The 24423-nt window shown below is 38.5% G+C and overlaps 1 protein-coding gene across 2 annotated transcripts; it reads left to right on the top strand.

The window, feature by feature from the left end:
- The first annotated feature begins 12518 nt into the window (after positions 1–12518).
- C8H5orf24 (chromosome 8 C5orf24 homolog) lies at positions 12519–23014 on the top strand. 2 transcript variants are annotated; one of them, XM_034779191.1, is made up of 3 exons: positions 12519–12609; positions 18213–18643; positions 20569–23014. In XM_034779191.1, exons 2-3 carry the CDS (start codon positions 18217–18219, stop codon positions 20607–20609), a joined length of 468 nt encoding a protein of 155 aa, XP_034635082.1. In that variant the 5' UTR covers positions 12519–12609; positions 18213–18216; the 3' UTR covers positions 20610–23014. The 2 variants fall into 2 exon arrangements, with proteins under 2 accessions (XP_034635082.1, XP_034635081.1); XM_034779190.1 differs by having other exon boundaries at positions 18213–23014.
- The last annotated feature ends 1409 nt before the right edge of the window (positions 23015–24423 follow it).

The raw sequence follows: 24423 nt of genomic DNA, 5'->3' as shown, positions 1-24423 counted from the left end.
GGGGGGGGGCAGGCGGAGCAGGGCCCCCCATCTCCTCTCTCAGTGCGGGGGGGCAGGCGGAGCAGGGCCCCCCCTCTCAGTGCGGGGGGGCAGGCGGAGCAGGGCCCCCCATCTCCTCTCTCAGTGAGGGGGGGAGGGGGACAGGTGGAGCAGGGGCCCCCCATCTCCTCTCTCAGTGAGGGGGGGAGGGGGACAGGCGGAGCAGGGCCCCCCATCTCCTCAGTCAGTGCTGGGGGGAGGAGGGGGACAGGCGGAACAGGGCCCCCCCATCTCCTCACTCAGTGCGGGGGGGAGGAGGAGGACAGGCGGAGCAGGGGCCCCCCCATCTCCTTCCTCAGTGCCGGGGTGGTGGTGGGGACGGGTGGAGCAGGGGCCCCCCATCTCCTCACTCAGTGCTGGGGAGGCAGGTGGAGTAGGGCCCCCCATCTCCTTTATTGCCCTGGGGCAACATGGTTAACACCACTCTCCCAGGTCTCCTTTTTCTGTGGGGTGTGGGGAAGTGACAGACTTGAGTAAAGCTGCCCCTCATCTACTTCCTCAATTCTCTCGGGACAAGGTGACAGTGCGGGGAACTCCTCTAAACATGTATCTATCTCAGTGCCCATGAGGGGGAGGTGATAGAGCTGGGCTACTCCCCATCTCCTTCTATCAGTGCCCCAGGGAGGTGGCAGCTGGGCAACCCTCAGCTACTCTGGAGGTTGGGGTAGCAGCTGGACAACCTCCCCTGCAAATACTGCAAGGAGGAACATCCCAACTCAGATGCCCACAGGGTTGGGGCAGCTGTGCAACCTGCTCCCCCCTCTTGTTTGTTGCCCACTTCTCTGGCCTCTAAGCAGCAGGGAGAGCTGAACATCATGTTGTCTTAGTACAGAGTCTTTGTAGTGCCTTGGAATCATCTGTTTATTCTCTTTAGTTCATATTCTTTTTAATTCACATTTTTTGAACTTTCCATTTAGTGCATAGTTCAATTAGTGCATGGAATTTTAATGCATATAAACAGTGCATATTTATTAGGTGGGCATATGTACATGAATAGTGCATATTTTCATTATCACATAATTTGAGTGCATCTACATTGTCTCTGATGATTTCCTTTTGTGCATGTTTATTAGTATATACTGTACTATTGTAATGCATGTAAATAATGCACATTTCCATTAGTGCATATAAATAGTACCTATTTATTTCCTTTAGTGTGTACTTAATAGTATATAACACTTTCAGTGCAGTTAGCTAGTGGATATTTATGTCTTAATTGTTTATTTTACATGTGTTTATCACTGGGCATATATTCAAAGGGGAATAATATTATGATTTTGCTCTCTATAACTCTCCACAAAATACAGAAGTAGCAAGAAGTTGCTTTTGGAGTGTGACCCTAGATTAGTTTAAGATGATTAGAAAAATAAATGAATGTTACAACTGGTTCCTCGGTATACAAGGGTCAGAGGGTCTCTTACTCCAGTTTATTTTTTATTGTTCTTCAGATAGATGTGTGTATTTGTGTTTCTGTGTAAGGATCCAAGTGGCAATTGTTAAATATGCCTAGCAAGTGGACTTTAAACCGAACACATGCTATCCTAGGTAAATTATGACTTGGCTTGGTAATGCAGGGCCACTGCAACCTTTAACGCATAGTGCTTGAGTAAGTAGCTCCATTGAAGTCAGTGAGGCTACTTGTGTAAGTGCCATTCAGTATGAGGAAAGGTTGCAGTAGCTGGCTGTGTCATCAAGCCAAGGATCACAATTCTAATTTATTTGTGGTACCTTGTTTTGGTTCAGGAACCTCTGAACAATTTCATAGAACACTTCTTAGTACACAGAGAGTCTAATAAACTGCTTTCTTCCTATTCAGTCATCCACACTCACTCTCCTATCATTCACAGTCTCTTGACATCCTTGTGGCATCTGTAACAATTGTATGTAGGGTAATACTAGGAAATAATTTAATATTTGTTTAGCTTTTTAAAATATAATTTAGCAAGTGCAAAATAAAAAGCCATACTATATGACCAGTCTGCTCTCTATGGGTCACCAGGAAATGCTTCATGACTGAAGCTTGGGAAACTCTTATCTAGCTTCAGAAGTAGATTATACTTTGCATGTATGTTTAGGTGTCTTGGTGGTGTGTGTTGTAGAAATACTGATAGGACTTCGAAAAACTAGATACAAAGTTTGCTGGTGTTGGAGATTAGGGTTTACAGGTAGCTCTTGCATATTTAATTTATTTAGGAAATTTCAACAAGTTTACAAATCCTTGCTATGTAAATGTCAGAAACAAAACAAACAAACAAAAAGAAATGTTACAACAGTTAGATTTTGTTTAAAGAGACATTATACAGTAATGTAGTCATCAGAACACCTATAATATGTTGCTTTAATAAAATCTCTAAAATTGAGTGAAAGTTCTCTCTACCCATTTAACAGACCAGGCATTTTTCTCAAATTTAATATTCAAAAACTGGACAAGTGCGCTGAGGTTTTTTTGCAGGTGAATATACTTTATTGGAGTATTGAATAAAAGATACATACTTAGATATTTGGTTATCTATACTCTGTCTATTTTGCCGGGTACATAATTGAGATAAACCTATTTAATTCACTGGAATACTCAAGATAGGTGAATGCTTCTTTTTATAAACTATTTTTAAAGCTTTATTTACAAGTTGCAAAAGTAAGCACTTAGTGTTTTAAACAAACAAACAAGGTCTTAATTGCAGAAGAGTTAATTTGTACAGACTGAGCTGATAAATATTAACTTTTTTTAGGTAATTGTACTGTTCCTTTTATTTGTGGATATAGTTCATTTTATAGATGTTGTATGCCAGTGTCTCTCTCATTGTTTGTATCCTTTGGTGGAAGCAGTAAAAACAGTATAGTATGTGTGTTACTTCTTTTGGAAGTTTTAAGGTAAAATGTGCTCCTCCAATAGTAATCTGTGGCACATTTGGAACCAGCACTCCATAACATTGTAGTTTCACACTCAGCATCATACCAGTACTGTCCATGCTAAGGCCTTGTATATGCTAGACTTTACAAACACTCTACCTTGCTCTTCCACTGTTGCAGCTTCACCAGTGGCAGCGACAGCTGGGAATACTAGTGCAAATAGAACACTGGTGACTTCTGGCATTTTTATTATCACATCGTGCAGACTTGCTGTAATCAAGGTTAGATGACAAGATGATATAATGCTGATGCCAAGTCTGCACTAGCTCGATCACTGTGATAGCCACTAATAGAGTTGGTAATTCAGTAGCAGGAGATTTCAGAAAATAAGGTTAGTTATGTTTAAACATTATTTCTAGCACAATTCTAGAAAGGACACTAGGACCACTTTTTAAAATGTCTCATTTTTGTCAACACAACTTCAACTCTAATGGTGTTCACAGTGTTGAGAGCCATAGTGTAGATGCGCTGCCAGTTATTGTCATCATTTTTAACTCTGCATCAGGTAAACCTATTCAGAACAGGTCTTATCAATATTGTTAAAAACTCCATCTGTGAGTCAACACTACAACTTCCATTTTATGTTGTTACAACTGGTGTTAACATTAGGGTGAAATCTCCCTACTGTGGACAGGACTTCACTTCCTGTGCTGGAAATAGTTGTCCCATTAATGTAGGTAAGTTGAACCACATTCAATACGCATTGTAAGAAATTATGATCAACTGATTATTAGTGGTGATTGATGCTTTCCGCCTCTGGTGTTGAACATGTTTTGGCTCTGTCCACAAAAGCAGCCTAACCCATAGTTAAGGAGGGAGTAGAGGGCATGGTGTTTGACAACTGTTATCAAACACTGCATGAGTGAAGACCTAAGGGGTTTGTAACATGGCTTGGCTAGCATTATTCTTTAAAAATACCCTCTTTGTCTCTTTGAACTGAGAAGCTGATTTAAACACTGTGTTAGCACAGTTTCCATCATCGTGTTGGATAGGCCATAGTGGTGAAAGAGAGGTCCCAGTAGCTCTAAGCTTAAAGCATAAGGCTATATTAACATAAACAAAAACTATGATTAGTGATAATTAAGGTTTCATCAGTCCATCCATCTCTAGGCATCTCCCTAGTGTCTAGCACCTGTTCCACTGGACACTCTCAGTACACCTCAGCTTACCAGTTACTCCTCAGGTCACCACTCTGCTTAACACACAGTACTTAGGTACATTTATAGTGAAAACAAGTAACATAGAGATTTAAGTGATGGAAACAAATGGTTACATATAAAATGAAATAATAACATGCCTTCTATGACGTAGACTGACTTAACTAGATACTTTGATGTTTTATAGAGCAGTGCTCAAGTCCTTCCAACATTTTATAGCTAGGCTTGGCTGACTGTCACCCTCCATTCATAAGACAGACACTCTATTAGCTTGCCTCCTCAGTGAAGGATCCACCCCTAAATATACCCCAACAATCCATTGCCGTTATTTGTAAACAAGATCCTCTCTTGCTGTTTTTCTCCCTGTAAATTTCCTCTCTTGAAAATTTTGCAATCTTGATTAACATTTGGCTCAATATGCAAACAGGCATCCACTGAGAGTTGTATAATGCCTAATACATGACCAGACACAGTGGTAAATGTCTGTTACCATCTGCTTAAAAGGAACCTGTCTGAGACATGTCACCTCGTGGTTACCTGCCTTCAAAACAGAATTTTCAGTACTGACACAGCTCTTTAAATATTATGCATACATATGTTTTGCAGTGATTAGTATGTAGTGGGCTACTGGCTCTCAGGGACCTCACATGCTATGCTTTAATGAATTATTATGCATATACCTGCCCTCAGGGATCCCTGTAAAACACTCTGCACCCCCTGTGACCTCTGCCTGTCAGTACTAAGAGATTCCTGGGTCTTAGTTGATAACACCCCATAAGGCTTTCACTTCATTCTCCAGCAGATACCAAAAAGCAATATGTACCCAACTTTATCAAACTTGGTCGTGGTACATGTAGGTACCAGTGACATAGGGAAGGGTAGGAGAGACATCCTGGAGGACAAATTTGGGCTGCTAGGAAAGAGACTGAAATCCAGGACCTCTATGGTAGCATTCTCAGAAATGCTTCCAGTTCCATGTGCAGGGCCAGGTAGGCAGGCAGAGCTTCAGAGTCTCAATGCATGGACGAGACGATAGTGTAGAGAGGAGGGATTTAGATTTATTAGGAATTGGGGAAACTTTTGGGATAGGGGAGCCTATACAGGATTATGGGCTCCACCTAAACCAAAGTGGATCAAGACTGCTGGCACTTAACATTAAAAAGGTTGCAGAGCAGTTTTTAAACTAAGAGATGGGGGAAAGCCGATTGCTGCAGAGGAGCACATGGATCGGACAGAGACTTCTCTTAGAGGAGAGCCTATTGATAGAGATTCTCTAGGTTTTAGTCAGGAGGAGAGGATGGAAGAGGATAAAGTATGGGCCAGATCAGACGAGAAACATTCACATAAAAAAGAATGTGACGCATCAGAAAAGGGCAGACAAACAAACAGTGACAAGTTTTTAAAGTGCTTGTACACAAATGCTAGAAGTCTAAATAATAAGATGGGTGAACTAGAGTGCCTCGTATTAAAGGAGGATATTGATATCATAGGCATCACAGAAACCAGGTGGAGTGGGGACAATCAGTGGGACACAGTCATTTCGGGGTACAAAATATACCGGAAGGACATAACAGGTCGTGTGGGGGGTGGGCAAGGAGAGTGGCACTATATGTGAAAGAAAATGTAGAATCAAATGAAGTAAAAATCTTAAATGAATCAACATGTTCCATAGAATCTCTATGGATAGTAATTCCATGCTCTAATAAGAATCTAACAGTAGGGATCTATTATTGACCACCTGACCAGGACAGTGATGATAAAATGCTAAGGGAGATTAGAGAGGCTATCAAAATAAAGAACTCAGTAATAGTGTGGGATTTCAATTATTCCCATATTGACTGGGTACATGTCACCTCAGGATGAAATGCAGACACAAAATTTCTTGATACTTTAAATGACTGCTTCTTGGAGCAGCTGGTACAGGAACCCACAAGGGGAGAGGCAATTCTTGATTTAGTCCTGAGTGGAGCGCAGGATCTGGTCCAAGAGGTAACTATAACAGGACCGCTTGGAAATAGTGACCATAATATAATAACATTTAACATTACTGTGGTGGGAAGAACACCTCAACAGCCCAACACTGTGGCATTTAATTTCAGAAAGGGGAACTATGGAAAAATGAGAAAGTTAGTTAAACAGAAATTAAAAGGTACAGTGACTACAGTGAAATCCCTGTAAGCTGCATGGACACTTTTAAAAGACACCATAATAGAGGCCCAACTTAAATATATACCCCAAATTAAAAAACACAGTAAAAGAACTAAAAAAGAGCCACCGTGGCTTAACAACCATGTAAAAGAAGCAGTGAGAGATAAAAAGGCATCTTTTAAAAAGTGGAAGTCAGAGCCTAGTGAGGTGAATAGAAAGGAGCATAAACACTGCCAAATTAAGTGTAAAAATGTAATAAGAAAAGCCAAAAAGGAGTTTGAAGAACAGCTAACCAAAAACTCAGAAGGTAATAACAAAATGTTTTTTAAGTACATCAGAAGCAGGAAGCCTGCTAAACAACCAGTAGGGCCCATGGACGATCGAGATATGAAAGGAGTGCTTAAAGACGATAGTCATTGCAGAGAAACTAAATGAATTCTTTGCTTCAGTCTTCACGGCTGAGGATGTTAGGGAGATTCCCAAACCTTGAGCCGTCCTTTGTAGGTGACAGATCTGAGGAATTGTCACAGATTGAGGTGTCACTAGAGGAGGTTTTGGAATTAATTGATAAATTTAACAGTAACAAGTCATTGGGACCAGAGGGCATTCACCCAAGCGTTCTGAAGAACTTAAATGTGAACTTGCAGAACTATTAACTATGGTTTGTAATCTGTCCTTTAAATCAGCTTCTGTACCCAGTGACTGGAAGATAGCTGATGTAACGCCAATATTTAAAAAGGGCTCTAGAGGTGATCCCGGCAATTACAGACCGGTAAGTCTAATGTCAGTACCGGGCAAATTAGTTGAAACAATAGTAAAGAATAAAATTGTCAGACACATAGAAGAACATAAATTGTTGGGCAAAAGTCAACATGGTTTCTGTAAAGGGAAATCATGTCTTACTAATCTATTAGAGTTCTTTGAAGGGGTCAACAAACATGTGGACAAGGGGGATCCAGTGGACATAGTGTACTTAGATTTCCAGAAAGCCTTTGACAAGGTCCCTCACCAAAGGCTCTTACGTGAATTAAGTTGTCATGGGATAAGAGGGAAGATCCTTTCATGGATTGAGAACTGATTAAAAGACAGGGAACAAAGAGGAGGAATAAATGGTATATTTTCAGAATGGAGAGGGGTAATTAGTGGTGTTCCCCAAGGGTCAGTCCTAGGACCAATCCTATTCAACTTACTCATAAATGATCTGGAGGAAGGGGTAAACAGTGAGGTGGCAAAGTTTGCAGATCATACTAAATGGCTCAAGATAGTTAACACCAAAGCAGACTGTGAAGAACTTCAAAAAGATCTCACAAAACTAAGTGTTTGGGGAACAAAATGGCAAATGAAATTTAATGTGGATAAATGTAAAGTAATGCACATTGGAAAAAATAACCCCAACTATACATACAATATGATGGGGGCTAATTTAGCTACAACTAATCAGGAAAGAGATCTTGGAGTCATCGTGGATAGTTCTCTGAAGATGTCCACGCAGTGTGCAGTGGCAGTCAAAAAACAAATAGGATATTAGGAATCATTAAAAAGGGATAGAGAATAAGACAGAAAATATCTTATTGCCCTTATATAAATCTGTGGTATGCCCACATCGTGAATACTGCGTATGGATGTGATCTCCTCATCTCAAAAAAGATATACTGGCGATAGAAAAGGTTCAGAGAAGGGCAACTAAAATGATTAGGGGTTTGGAACGGGTCCCATATGGGGAGAGATTAAAGAGGCTAGGACTTTTCAGCTTGGAAAAGAGGAGACTAAGGTGGGATATGATAGTTATATAAAATCATGAATGGTGTGGAGAAAGTGAATATGGAAAAGTTATTTACTTGTTCCCATAATATAAGTGTGATGTGCAGTCTATATGGCTTTATAAAAACATGATAATAAGTGAATATAATGTAACTGGGATAGCTTTAGAAAAATATGGTAAAAAGTGAATATAACGTACCTGGGATATGCTTCATGCAAAAGGTCTCTTGTAAGGTATCATTACAAAGCTTATAATCTACTGAGTGTGATCATCCGATTTGTATAAATGTACCACTCTTGTATCTAAAACTAGAAATATAAAATATAACTCTGAGGGCCTATTGTAATTATGTAAAGTGTGGGCCATTAATGATGGTTTGGAATCTTGATGACTCCCATTGTCTGCAGATGGCTGTGTTTACCTGTGAGTCTTCCTGTATATGTGTGTGCTGGCAAGTAAGTAATGAAGTCTTGCAGTGACATGTGATCATGTCACCTGAACTGGAATCCATCTTTAACCTGGTGCTTTTCCAGTGAGGGGGCGGTGGAAACCCAGAGGGACAAAGGGTTCCCGCCTTATTGAAAAGATATATAAAGGGGTGGAAGGGAACAAAGGAGAGAGAGGAGCCATCATGAAGAATCCCCTGGCTATCACCTAAGCTGGAACAAGAGCTGTACCAGGGGAAAGAATTGTGCCCAGGCTTGGAAGGTGTCCAGCCTGAGAAAAAGCTTACTGAAGCATCTCTGAGGGTGAGATTATTTGTATTCAGTTTGATTAGACATAGATTTGCACATTTTATTTTACTTGGTGACTTACTTTGTTCTGTCTGTTACTACTTGGAATCACTTAAATCCTACTGTCTGTATTTAATAAAATCACTTTTTATTTAGTAATTTACTCAGAGTATGTATTAATACCTGGGGGAGCAAACAACTGTGCATATCTCTCTATCAGTGTTATAGAGGGCGAACAATTTATGAGTTTGCCCTGCATAAGCTTTATGCAGGGTAAAACGGATTTATCTGGGTTTAGACCCCATTGGGAGTTGGGCATCTGAGTGCTAAAGACAAGCACACTTCTGTGAGCTGTTTTCAGGTAAACTTGCAGCTTTGGGACAAGTGATTCAGACCCTGGGTCTGTGTTGGAGCAGACGGAAGTGTCTGGCTCAGCAAGACAGGGTGCTGGAGTCCTGAGCTGGCAGGGAAAACAGGAGCAGAGGTAGTCTTTGCACATCAGGTGGCAGCTCCCAAGGGGGTTTCTGTGATCCAACCCGTCACAATAAGAACTAGGGGCCACCAAGTGAAATTAATGGGCAGTAGGTTTAAAACGAATAAAAGGAAGTTCTTCTTCACACAGTGCACAATCAGCCTGTGGAACTCCTTGCCTGAGGTGGTTGTGAAGGCTAGGACTATAACAGGGTTTAAAAGAGAACTAGATAAATTCATGGAGGTTAAGTCCATTAATGGCTATTAGCCAGGATGGGTAAGGAATAGTGTCCCTATCCTCTGTTTGTCAGAGGGTGGAGATGGATGGCAGGAGAGAGATCACTTGATTATTGCCTGTTAGGTTCACTCCCTCTGGGACACCTGGCATTGGTCACTGTCAGTAGACAGGATACTGGGCTGGATGGACCTTTGGTCTGACCCAGTATGGCCATTCTTATATTCTTATGTAATGCAAAACCTTAGCGGCAACCTCAAATTATTAAACCATCAATTTGTAAGCACATGGAGGATAATAGGGTGATAAGGAATAGCCAGCATGGATTTGTCAAGAACAAATCATGCCAAACCAATCTAATTTCCTTTGTTGACAGGGTTGCTGGTCTAGTGGATAAGGGGAAGCAGTAGATGTGATATAGCTTGATTTTTAGTAAGGCTTTTTACACAGTCCCACATGACATTCACATGTCCATAGAAAACTAGGAAAATACGGTGTAGATGAAATTACTAAATGGTGAGTGCCCAACTGATTGAAAGACTGTACTCAGAGTAGTTATCAATGGTTTGCTGTCATGCTTGGAGGATGTATCTAGTGGGGTCCCTCAAGGGTTGGTCCTGGGTGTGGTACTATTCAATATTTTCATTAATGACTTGGATAATAGAGCTGAGAGTATGCTTATAAAATTTGCAGAAGACAATGACCTGGAAGGGGTTGCAAGTACTTTGTAGGACAGGATTAGAATTCAAAATGACCTTGACAAATTGAAGAATTGATCTGAATTCAACAAGATGAAATTCAATAAAGATGAGTACAAGTACTTCATGTAAGAAGGAAAAAACAAATGCACAACTACAAAATGGGGAATAATTGACTAAGTGGAAGTGTTGCTGAAAAGGATTTGGGGTTATAGTGGATCACAAATTGATTATTAGTCAACAATCTGATGCAGCTGCAAAAAAGGCTAATATTCTGGGATGTATTAACAGGAGTGTTGTATGTACGATACTGGAGGTAATTGTCCCCCTCTGATCGGCATTGGTGACGCATCAGCTGGAGTACTGTGTCCAATTCTGGACACCATACTTTAGGAAAGATGTAGATAAATTGGAGAGAATCCAGATGAGAGCAACAAAAATGATGATAAATTTAGAAAACCTGACCTATAAAAAAGGTTAAAACAACTGGGCGTGTATAGTCTTGAGAAAAGAAGACTGAGAGGAGACATGATAGTATTCAAATATGTTAATGACTGTTATAAAGAGAAGAGTGATCAATTGTTCTCCATGTCCACCGAAGGTAGGATAAGAAGTAATGGACTTAATCTGCAGTATGGAAGATTTAGGTTAGCTATTAAGAAAAACTTTCCAACTATAAGGATAGTTAAGCTTGGGAATAGACTTCCAAGGGAGGTTGTGGAAATCCCATCACTGGAAGTTTTTAAAAACAGGTTGGACAAACATCTGTTAGGGATGGTCTAGGAGTGTTTGTTGGTCCTACCTCAGTGCAGGTGGCTGGACGGGATGACTTTTTGAGATCCCTTCCAGCCCTACATTTCTATGATTTTATGCTTTGTATTAACAGATCAGCACATCTTACTGTCAAACATTCAGGGTATTTGGGAAGTTAATCTGCTTTAACATTATTGAGGTTGCCATTAAGGGTTTATCTTGTCCTGGTGACAAACCAGCTGTATTTTTTTAGGCTGGGACCTGCTACTGTCCCCAAGATTCATAGGCGTCCCCATCAGAAATGCCTCGCAAGTTCCAGGAAAGAAGAACTTATTCCTTGACTCCTGTGTAGCACTGGTAGAGCTCCCGTGCTCCACTATAGAGGAGGTCCCTAGGCCACCCATCCCTCTTTTCCCAAATCCTCTGGCCTATTGTTCTCTTCCTTCTGCCACAGCAACACCTATTAAAAAAAAGAAATTACCATAAAGACCCCTTTGTTTACAACCAGTTATAATTTTTAACACTCCCTCGCCACTGACTAAAATCAAGAAAACCTTTCTGGTCTCGTGCCACAGCCCTCCTCATGGAAGATAAGGATGTTCACGGACGATGGTCGAAAGCCTGGGTGGCTGCTGATGTACCAAACAAAAATCTAATCGACGACCCAGCTGTGCAAGTGCCAGGCTTCTCTTCCCCACGTGCATATGGACAGCTCTAAACCATATCTGCATCTAACATGGAAGATGTGCATACTTACTCCATAGATTGAAAGCAAGGGAATTACCAAACTGCGACTGTGGTCTGATGCAAACTGTCAGACACATCATGGACAATTGCCCAATCCATGCTCTTCCTGGAGGTGTCTCAGCCATTTACATGGCTACCCCCTCTGCTCTGGACTGGATAAGAGATTTCTTAAGATCCAACTGTAGTCATACTGTTGCTTTCACTGTTTGACTATCGCCATATGAAAGAAGAAGTTTTTTAAGTGACACCAACACAAACCCCTAAAGGCAGGGAAATGAGTAGCTAAAATAATAATTTTTTCACTACCATAATACCCATCTCTCATATTAAGTGTTCTTATGGCTTGTTTATACACAGAAGCTGCACTGGTTTAAGTTAGATTGGTTTAAAAGCCAATTTAATTAAATTGGTTCAAACTGTTGTGAGGATGCACTTACATTGGTTTACAACTGATTATATTGGTTTACCTTGCTCATCTAAATTTACAGGTGTAAGATAAACCAATAGCCGCCAGGTTCACATTGATTTAATAGTGTCGACACACACAGTTGCATGGGTTTAATTGAATGGGTTTTAAATCACACCTTTTGCTAAACCAATACAAATTTGTGTGTAGACCAGTCCTGACTTGTACTCTACATCCCTCTGCCAACAAAGTCACTTCCACTCTGAACATGTCTTAAAAACTTATTTTGTAAAAATCTCATTACATTCTTTGTTTTTATTTGTGCCATTTTTAAACTTTAGTAATACTTGCATTTTTCATAGCATGATGAAAAAATGGATACAGAGAGAATAATAAGCATTCCAAAAATATCCCTGTTGTCTGTTTGTTTTTAACTGGATTGTCTCACCTTTTTTCAGACTCCCCCCTTTTGCGAGAACTCTGAAACACTCTCTGTGATCTGCGCTTTGCTCCTCATGTGTCAATTCTGATATCATCAATTATAGACAGGTAACATTTGTCTCTAGAGAATTTGATCACTTGTCAGAAGTAAGTGCAAGTATGTACGCAAAGATGAAGTTGCGGCATTTTACATGTTAGTGGTATATATTTGCGGGTGAGAACTCCCTGCTGTAGTGTTGGAGTGGCTGGGGAGGTGGATCTTGGAAGCCATGGCAAGACTCATTGTTCCCTGTGGGGAGAGGGGATGCAGATGGTAGAGTATGGTAGACTCTGAATAAGAGGAAAATGGTGATAGGAATTTGGGGTGGTGGTTGTTGATATTTGCCTGGCAATGCTCTCTATGACTGCCTCCCTTGTGCATCATTGTGTCTGTTCTGTATTCTGTCCGATTCCCTGTGTGACATTGATCTTGCTCAGCTGAAGCCAACTTTCTCTGTGACTGGGCCATTGAGGCAGACTGGAGAGCCGTGAGCTCCTCCTGAAAGCTAGAGCCTGCGTGCCAATGTTCAAATGAGACATTGAAGGAAAAAATGTTGATTATTACTCTGATTAATGTTCTCAGATAGTATATCAACATATACAAATCTAGCATCATATGCATGGCGTGCTTACTTGCTGTTTGTTATATCTTTCCATTACACTAATACAACTTGGTGACACAAAAGGAGAATTTGCAGAACCCTCATGCATGCATTAAGTGTCATGAGAAGTCTCAGGCAATTCTATAATGTAAACTATATTGAAGAGTCGAAAGAGAAGTGAGACGTTGCCTTGTTAAAATCAGAAGATTTTTGATTGCTTTTTACAGACACTAACTACTTACCTCTGTTATTACCACACCAAAAATTCGTCCCCTTCCCAAATTGTATCTTACATTTTTTGTCCTTTTCTAAACAACACAGGATTATTGCGTATTCTTACTTTGAAACTGAAATTGTAATGCAATCTTAACTATGGTTTCACGACTGCTCCACCATATGTTGCTCAAAAAATCTGAATTATAGTGCACAGAGAGTCTGTGTTACAACAACCATTTAATATATGGATGTGCTGAACTACATTATTACTGCATCTATATTTAAATATTGCACATGTAAAATCATGTTCACATATTTACACATGCACTGCATATGCACTGTGATAAGGTTTATATACCCATGCACCTTAGAAGGAAGAAAGGGGTTAATGCAGGCAATAGGAAGCAGGAAATGCCCCAACTGGAACTGATTACAACTGCTATGAATGCTATGCCCTCTGAAGGAGAGAGGTGGCTGAAGAGAGATGTCAGCTCTGGGAAAAGAGACTCAACCTTTATATTGTTGTGAACTCTTTCTGCCAGTAAATAGACCCTGCAAGCAACTGTGTGATACTATTTAAGTTTGGCTACGCTAAGCCGTTTATTATATTTCTCTTTTTCCTATATTTAACATAAAGGGCTACTGACCTAGTATACACTGGAGAAATTTGCTGTGCTGAAAACTGTGGTCTCCTTGTCATGCTTGTAAGGCACTTCATGTACTCCAAATAGTTTGTGTATTCCAGATAGTGTTTGGATTAGATTTGCCTCCAGCAGGGTTAAATACTGTCTTAGTCTGAATGGTTTCAGCCTGTATAAATTTAGTTTCCATGTAGACCGTGCTAAAATGGTTCAAATTGTCCTCCCACTACTGTCCAAGAGTGCACTGGTGGCCTTTACCAATCTCTCAGGATCCACTTCTCTTGAGATTTGTGCTGGGATCTGCATGATAGGAATCTAGAAAGCATTACAACAGAAAAAGGGTCGAATGGTGCTAGTATGGAAGTGAGGCAAAACTACAGTGATTCAAAATATAAATAAGCTTGGCTAATATGAATATACTGAACAGTTTGTGCTTAAATCAGTTATGCCCAACACATTCAATTAGAAATAGGTCAATTCTCAGTTGTGGACATGGCCTTAAAGGGGTGCTACCAGCTGGGCAACAGACAACCCATTTGGAACATCATAGACAGGTGCATACCTTTTTGTACATTAGGATTAGAGTGCACTGAAGTGATGTACAGACAAAAGGTGCTGATAAACTTTTTGGAGATTTTACCCTATGAAGCTATTCTGAAGGTCTGGCTGTGATCTTACTTTATTCTGCTGCTTTGATTAAAAAAAAAAAAAAAATCCAAGGCAAATCTCTGGAAACATAAGGATCACTCCTTTTAATGTGTGAATTATTAACGTAATATGTAAGAAGTTGTTACAGTACATCATAAAGGTACAGGATGCTATAAACCCTTAATTTGCAGATTATTGACATAACAGGCCACAATTGCTTTGCAGTATTGATGGAGATTTGTGCAAATATGTATGAATCTGTAAGACATGTTTGTTTGTTTTTGGTCTCCTTATACCTTTAAAAGCCAGTAAAATCAATTGTTAAAAATTATCAATTGTCACGCTTTGGCTGAGGCCTTGCATTCCATGTTTCTGCTTGGATCAAATGTTTATGGCTATTTTATAAACTGCTGAAAAATGGGATTTATAATGGAAAAAATTCATTTATTTAAAAAATACTTTTTTGCAGTGTTCAGCCAGCTACATAGTTGGTTAGAGACTATTCAGAATTTTTTTCCAGCTATTTGGCCAGCCCTAATAGTGAGTTACATTTTTAAATGTAGTAAATATGATTATTGTTAAAACATGTTAAAATTAAGTGCTGTGGACAGAAGCAAGGCCTTAGGGTGTATGACTGCACAGGTATTTTTCACTCTGATTTTTAGGCTTAGATCTCAGGATGTTAGATGCTGGGTAAATGTTTCAAGACTTGTTCATATCACATAATCTGTTATCACAAATTAAATCTTTAAATCCACAGGCAGACTGAAGTTTGCATTACTGGTGCCCATTCTGTACCTGCTCTGTTAGTAAATACTGAGGTCTTTGGTGCTGCCAAATGCGCTTGCGCACACTCTCTCTCTCTCCACATATACACACCTCTACCCTGCTATAACGCGACCCGATATAACATGAATTTGGATATAACGCGGTAAAGCAGTGCTCCGGGGGTGAGGGGGGGCGGGGCTGTGCACTCTGGCGGATCAAAGCAAGTTTGAAATAACGCGGTTTCACCTATAACGCGGTAAGATTTTTTGGCTCCCGAGGACAGCATTGTATTGGGGTAGAGGTGTATATATATTAATATGGGTATTGGGCATGTGTATGGTAGTGTTGGGGAGATAAAGATAACTGTTCCATTCCAGTCACAGGTTAAGCCTCAGTTGAGGCACAGTGCATTCATTTTGGGATATCAAGTTTTAATAAAAGATGAGTTAAACTGAAGAAAGGGTCAGAGGAAAGAAGCACACATAATAAAAGCTTTGGAAAAATAAGACTATGAAGCATGTTCAGTTTAGAGAAAGAGACCTGCTTGCTGTCTACGTATAACTAAAGGGATGTACTAAAAATGATAGGGATCAATTATTCTCCATAACTAAGGACAGAACAAGAAGTGATGGGCTACAGCAGAGAATATTTTAGGAAAAATGGGCATCACTGAATGCACTGTTCAGAAATGGGAGAAGCTGCCAAAGAAGGTTATGGAATTGGCATGACTGGAGATGGTGAGAGCTAGATTTGGCATTCATCTAAAAATATCACTAGGCACTCATCTAGAACCTTGTTTATATGAGGGAAATAATAAAAAAAAAAAATTCTTACTGTTGAAGTCAGTGCTACTCTGCAATACTACAGGGGTCTGTGCTGATGGAGTCCTATGCAGGATCTGTACTTCTGCTAGTACTATAATTTCAAAGTGACCCCCTGGGATCTCCTAAACAAAAGATTCTGTGCCAGATCATCAGCTATGACTTAGGAACGACACAGCATAGGCTGTGTGCTAATGTGACCATTGCACTTCCTCTATCCTGTGACTGCTATGTGCTGGTCTGGTTCCCAGGCCTAAGTTAAAACATCTTAAAGGGTACATTAGCTGCCAAGAGCCCCAAGGTGAAGCTGATCATCAGTGAAGCCTAAGGGTGTCCTAGCCATGCCCCTTATGTCAGCAGCAAGGGCAGAGGCGGATAATGGTGTAGGAGCTGTTACTTCTGTAGTGAGTTGGTCCTCTCGTGACTGATTATGGCAGCTCTATCCCATCAGATTTTGCCAGTGGTGTGATGCAAAGCAGATCTGGTCCTATGTTTTTTGGTAAGAAAATGTTATTTCACATGAATGTTACAAAGCATATGGAAAGATGGCACATAAAATAGGGTATATTTGCAGGCTTGTTCAACTAGAGTGTTTAAAAGAGTTCCATGAACAGCTCTTTAATGGTTATGGGGAATATTTTCCCTGCAAGTTCCATGCACCTTACAATAATGTATCTGAGGTATGGTAACAAAATTACTAATTTTAAAATTCAAGTCACTGTTTAAAGCTGTTAAAATGAATGTATCTACACATTACTCTTTAGGAAAGACGTGGTTGGCAGGGTGACTTCTGTACAACAGTTGTCTCTGGAAGTTTTGTGAACCTTACATATTGTGTGCTTTATTTGTTTTAATTCTTAATAGTGTGTGTGAATTTGATGTTTTTAGATGTGACTAACAGCTATGCCAAGTATAGTGAGGAGTTGTGTTGTGCAAGTTTTATTTATTTCTCAAGTGCCAATATTTTTCTCGATGCTGTGAAAGGTAGCTTAAAGTGTATTTGAATGGAATAGTTAGTGGCAGGTGTTGGCCTGATTTTCAGAGATGCTGAGCGCCTACTGCTTACAGTTACTTCTGATTGTAAAAAAAACTTTGAAGTGTGATCCAACTCTGTTTGAAAGGGAACCAATTGAAACCATGACTCTGAGAGAGATTTGAGCTGACCACATTCATCTTAGCAGGGTGGTAGCTCAGGCTAATAGGTGTTGGATAAATTTAAGTTCCACCATCCTTCAAGCCCCCTGAATGAATTGAGAGAGTGATCTTTTTCTCTGGTTTCCCCTTGCTGTTCCAGGGTCTGCTGCCTGCTTTGATAGTAGTAATGGAGTGGGAGAAGGGAGAGAGTCTCTCTGCTAAACTACTCACTGACAGCCTTTGTTTTAGGATAGTTCTTGCCTGTGAATAGTTTCAGTACTTACCTCAGTTGCTTTCCTAACACTCAGCAGAACTAAATTGACTGGATTTTTATCCATTTGTATGTTTTTCACAACGTTCTGGATAGCAGCAGTGAAATTGTTTATTAATTTCACATTGCAGCAGTAATGGAAAATTTAGAAGCAGAAACATTGGGAGCCATCTGCTGAATCAGGAAGATGACACTGTATTGCTTTTCATTTGATAGGTTATTGATGCAACTAAGTGGCTAGAATTGTTTTCCTCAAACGAAAGCTTAGATTCACCCAGGAAAGATTCCAAATCACTGTGGGTGAGAGGATATTTCAAGTCCAGATCATTTAAATTTTATCGTTGATGCATTTCTTACATCATTGTATGTGTTTGAAAGATATATTTTTAAATGTCATGCTACCTTTGATTTTTTGAATCTGTTGATAGACATCTTGTTTCCTTAAATGGTTTGCATTTAAGCCAGTTCAGGGTAATTTTAGGGAACCTTCATAGCTGTTGGAAAAGAGAAGTTTTTGGTTAAACGATGTCATGTTATATATTTATACATATTTGTCTTTTATTTTTGGTAGAAAAATGATGCATCCTGTTGCCAGCAGTAATACAGCTTTCTGTGGGACTGGCAAGAGTTCTTGCCTTAACGAAGACAATGTGAGATCCACTGATCAGTTTGACTTGTATTCTACACAGCAAAGCAAATACAGCCACACAGTCAGCCACAAACCAATTGCATGCCAGAGACAAGACACGTTAAATGAAACACACTTGCAGGCCACAAGTGGCAGGAATATAGAGACAAAAGATGAACTAAAGAAAAAGAAAAACCTCAACCGATCTGGTAAACGTGGAAGGCCATCGGGGACCACAAAATCAGCGGGGTACCGAACCAGCACAGGTCGACCTCTTGGGACCACCAAAGCAGCTGGATTTAAAACAAGTCCAGGCAGACCCTTGGGTACAACTAAAGCTGCAGGATACAAAGTCAGCCCAGGCAGACCTCCAGGTAGCATTAAAGCTCTATCACGGCTTGCAAATCTAAGTTATACTTGTGGCAGTGCAGCTTTTCCCTATCCTATGGTGCATAACAGAGGAGTACATGCTGCTGGTGAATCTAGTAGCAAAGTCAAACAACCCAATGAGTGAAAGAAAGGAATTAGATAGTATTTCCTAATTAATCCTTTTTAAACTGAGTCTTGGCATGTTTTTCACATTTTTATGTAATATTTCTATAACTTTGGCTTTCCAAATTTTATTTTTTGTTCATATGTCCAACGTGCAGTCCACTAATTTTTAATATAACGTGAAAGGGCATAGGTATTGCTTTGTTTTTGTTTTTTACATAGGTTTATAAGTAAACTCTTAAATTATGCCCTTGGGTGTTTCCTTAAAGTAATACTCAGATCCTGAGCTTCACAATTATTGTCTGAAAAAATTAATTGTGTGATTATGCACCAAGAAATTGAAATAAGCAGGAAAACATTATCTGGCTGTTGGCTATGAAGTGAGCCTAGGCCATAATAAAGATCTTGTCCAGAAGAATTTATAACTGATGAAACGAAACAAACAATTCTGGACTATTTTACAAGTAAGAATCTGTTACAGTTTTGAAATGTCTGTGGGTTTTGTGAATAGAGAGCAAATTAAATTTTCCACTTTTGCTAGACCTGATACAGACCTCAATTGTTCATAAATATTTTGAAACTTTAAAAGCTATTTTTTTTAAAAGTGCTAATTTCAGGCAGTTTTTATTTGCTCTATTGTAGCATTGGCAGGTCTCACTGATGTTCCAAAAATATTTTTTGAAAATATGTAATAATAATAATAATAAACACGTATGCAGCGCTTTACATCTTCAAAAGCGCCTTACAAACATGAGCTAATTTGCCTTTAGGTGATGGCAGATCTTGTAGTTATGCTACTTACAGGATTCTGCTGTATAATTTTAAAAATGCCTGAGAATGCATATACCAAACTGCAAATAATTAATTAAAAATCTGATATATTTTATAAATAACTACAAAATAAGTACTGTTAATTCTAGTAACAAACTGAATAGATAGGAATATTACACAGTATGTTCTTAAATCTGTAAATAGCTACATAAGCTGTTTTTTGCCTTCACAGTATGTGCTTTGATGGCAGGAGTTAATAAGTTTTAAAGTACTAATTTAATATGTTTATAGATTAAACTTTTTTACACTGTTGCCAGCTTTTCAGATTTCGTTTTTCCAGATGTTCCAGGAATAGTTATCCCATTGTTTAACATTTATACTTATTTAAGTTATGGAAGCTTATATATCTACCAAAGGATAACATTTTCATGATTCATAATAGCAAACTGTATAGCTGGTTCAAACAGGATGCAGTTTACCGAATTGCCAGACCCCAGATAGAAAGCATTTCATAGGAATTAATCTATGCATGCAAGTTGAAAAGCTATGTTTGTTAACTATAAATATCTTTTTCTGACTCAAACTGAAACTTTTCCTGCATCTAACCAGTTTCATTTTCAACTGGGTGTGTGTGGTTTAAAAAAGTGCGCGTGTGCATGTGTGTGTAATATGTACACACCCACCTATACTTGGAAAATAACATTCCTCAATATTGCATATTGATATATTTATTCTAAATAGCTCTTGCTAGAGTTAAAGCTTTTAATTCTGGAAGAAAGTTTACATAAAATTGTTTAAAATGTAGTTTAAAATTATACTGAATTTGTAGCTTCAAATACCGGTGGGAGTTATATAATGTTTGCAGGTTTTTGGGAACCGAAATCTTTCAGGTTAATTAGAGCTTTTGTTGAAAATGAACAGTATCAATACTTTTGTTGTAAGATAAAGTCTGGCTTGCTGTAATTTTGATGACAACTCTGATTTCAATAATGACAACTTAAGAAACAGATGTCATGTTTCATACCTTTTTTATCAGGAAAAAAGCAGCAAGCCTTCAGGTGTTCCAGTGATGCCTAACACATAATGAGCTGGACTTTATGCTGTACTTTACAATAGGTGTGTTGAATTGTGATTGGGGGACTATGTATGCACTGGCAACTAAGACAATGAACCTCAACAATACTGGATGGCTCCTTAGTCAATGTGTAAACTAATGGCAGCTAAACTGCTACTAAAATATAGTTTCTCCATGCTGAAGCTGTAAAGTCAAGTTACACTTTCTGTTCCTCAACAAACTGAAAAATATGACACTCTTAGTAATTTTTCTCAGAATGGTGTAACTTCTGATACATGCAAAAAGCTAACATGAGCTAATTCACCCTCAGGATACGTGTTATATTGGCTGTTTTATCAGATGATTTTTCAACAAAAGGCTGCTTTAGGTTTCCTGAACTCTTCCTGGAAAGCAGTCGTCTTCAGCTGAATGTAATAACTACAGGAGTGTCACACCTCGCTGGCAAGGAACACTTTGCATGTCACCAATGTACCTTCGAATAATGCCACTTCTTACCTCCTTCTGTTTATCCTGTTCACCCGTTTCGTTTCTCACTTGTGCATCTACTCAATGGTGCTGTGCCGTGTGTCAGGAGATAATGCAGATGTATTATTGTTCTACTAGAATAATGAATTTTGTATTCAAGTATGTGGATGAAATAATGAAATCATCTAAACAATTTATATTCATTATAGTGTTTATTAATATCAGATGAAATATAATCCCAGTAAAAAGAATGAACGTTGTCAATTGTGAAAGGATGAACTAAAGTAGAAAAATGTGTTCATGGCATCTGTAAAGGGCCACTTGGCATCTTGGATTTGGCAATGAGACCAGAAAGTGCAATGCTTGGCACTTTCTCATTCTGGTTTATTTTATACATAACTGCAGTTTACTGGTGCCATGCTGTGGGAGAAAGAGAGAGAAGTCAAGAAGAAATACGAATGGAATCGTCAAATGTTTTTGCTTTGCCTATTATATATAATCTACAGAATATATTGTGCTTTTTTTGTAACACTGTCTGTTGTCATGACAAACACTGAAACAGCATGTTAATGCCCATACTTTGATATTATCAATGGGAAAACTGGCCTTTTCCACAATAGTATGAAAACATTATTTGTAAGGTAAATCGCTAATTTTATATTATGTACAATAATACTGCTCTTCATAAGATAGGGTTACTGTTATGTATTAACACTGTTGAGAAAAATGATCTACATGTCAAGTTTTGTGTTTTTAATGATTTTTTTTTAAATATCACATTTCTAATGTCTTATTTATACATAAGTGAAACCTAAGTAATAGAGAACTCAAAAGCCATTGTTTAAAATACATCCAGTAACTGCTATTCAATTTCCAATTAAATTTACATAAACTTTAGAATTCAATAATTTTGCTACTATTTTTGAAGTTTTGCACTGTATATTTTCAGAATGCTAGCAGCACATATTGTCAAGAAAAAAAAATCTATCAAAGTGGCTAACTTTTAATACTAAAATGGCATTTTTAAATATCCACTGTTAGCTCCGTCATTAAAACAACACATTCTTTATATATTGTATTTGCTTTTAATTAATCCCACACCACTTCATATATCGAGACCCATTAAACATTTTTGTTCCGAAATAATACATTTTCATTTTGTCTGGAAGTTTTCTTTGGATTCAGTCAGGACAAAACCAAACCTAGTCAGTGGAGTGATATGTTTGGGGAAAGAATTACCTTTATCTGCAACATATAAAGTAATTGAGATCAGAACTTCACTTTTCCCCCCCCATTTTGAAGAGCTTTAAAAGGCAGAGCAATTCAAGGTTATGTGTCTGAAGGTTACTTTCGTTGTGACTCTGCTGTTCTTTGTACTACATGGACAGTAAAGTTCAATGCTATTCCAACAGAAAATTAAAAATACAAAGCAGTGGATCATAATCATAAAAACTTGGAACTGCAAACTTCATTTCTGATCACAAAAGTTTGTTCCCTTTATTATTATTATACATATATTTTAACATTGCTTAAATATGTTTTTGAACTCTAGTAGACACTAGAGCCTTTTCCTAGTGATTATTTTCCTCATGTAGGCAAATCTGTGTTTTCAAATTTTTGCAAGTATAATGATGATACGATAAATTGTTAGGAAGATTTTGCTTATTATGTAGTAATTTGGACCACTTTGATTCCTTAATCTTTCACAGTTTGCTTTTCCCACAGGTTATTTTGGAGGAGACAATTACCCAATAAATATCTAATATCAGCACCCTGTTCTCTGCTGTAAAAAGCCTGTTTAGATGCTGTTTGTTTTTATGTCCATGAACTTGAGCTACTCATGTGCAATTATGTGTATGGGAATGGAGTAGTCTTCATGATCTGTATTTACATCACCATATGGATGTATATTTATTAATAAAGTCAATACATTCAAACCAAATATTTTATTCTTGTTTTACACCATTCTGAAACTTGGTTGTTCTCTTTCTAAAGAAGATGGAGTGGCAGCATTGTGAGCTACTTTTCAATAAGGCCTTAGATTAACTCATCTCTTGTGAATGTAGGGATGCTGCTTTTCCTTCTGCTTTACTCATTCATGTTTTCAAGTGACCTAAATTTGATATTGCAAATGTTATGCCATTTATTATATGGATTATATTTTAAATCCATTCTTATTTTCCTTTTGCCCCAAACATTCTATATTTTCAGCTCTTTTTAAAGAGAGAGAGAGTGAGCGAGAGGAAAGACCTCTAACTACATCAGATTTCTCCCCCTACCTCCTCACCCCCACAAGGATGTCACCATATGACTTAATTTTTTTTCTTCGGTACAGGATTTGCTAAGCTGATGCTTATATTTGTTAGTGATAAATGGCCAAGTGTTCTTTATAAGCGAGTGCCAGCAGATTTGTGGCCTAACAAAAAATCCCACTTTGTATTGCAAGTTATTAGAAAATAGAAAAATGGCAACTCTTTTATTATTAAATGGAAAATGTAGCCAAGGTAGTTTTCATAACTTTGAAATTATCCTTCTGTTGATGCTTAAATATGACAGTCATGAGGGGTCATATAAGTACATAAATAGATTAAAAGCTCTGTTTATACTATTGTTTATAACAACACTATGGAAACTTCCGTTGTACTTCCTTTTTGATTTTCCCTTTCTTCACTGCATGTGAATGACAATTTGTTATTTTAGAGTTGCTCATGAGTTGGGCTGCATGTACCAGTTTATTTTTGTGTGGTATTCATTAGTTTTGGGCTTCTGAGATTAGATTTAAAACTCTCACAAAAAACCCAAAACCATAGCACTGAAATATTTGCCTATTGTTTGTTTAAAACAATACATTGTGGTCTTTACAGATACAAAGGAAGGGGAAGAAATAGTAAGTGGTGAGTTTACCAACTTTCATAGTCTGTATATTGCACTGAAAAAATCATTTGAAAGTCAAATGTAGGGAAGAAGACTATTAAATATTTGTAGGCAGGTGAAATCTGTTAGTCTCATGAATGGTTATAAAGTTAGAGAGGCAAAGCCATCCTCTTTGAGTGTAAGCCGGAGTATTCCAACCTTCTGTCCCAGTCATTAAATATGGCAGTTTTTGTAGGAGTGGTGTGTTCATCCCTGTGTCCTGGCTACATTCCAGTGTCGGTAATTACACTGTTAGGGAAACCCTTTAGAAAAATACCAAAAACCTGTGTTGCTCCTATGGTGTAAGTAATTCTGGAGTAAGAAGACTATACTTATCCAAGCAGCTGCACTTTGGGGACAGAGAGGGTGTAGGCAGCCTAAATACTTTACTCTGTAATAAGTACTCTAAGAACACTAAATGTGGCTAGGGAGGGATCA

Source organism: Trachemys scripta, chromosome 8, assembly GCF_013100865.1.
Source record: "Trachemys scripta elegans isolate TJP31775 chromosome 8, CAS_Tse_1.0, whole genome shotgun sequence".
Lineage (NCBI taxonomy): Eukaryota > Metazoa > Chordata > Testudines > Emydidae > Trachemys > Trachemys scripta.
The sequence above is the reverse complement of the archived record's forward strand: the minus strand, read 5'-3'. Positions and strand labels throughout refer to the sequence as shown.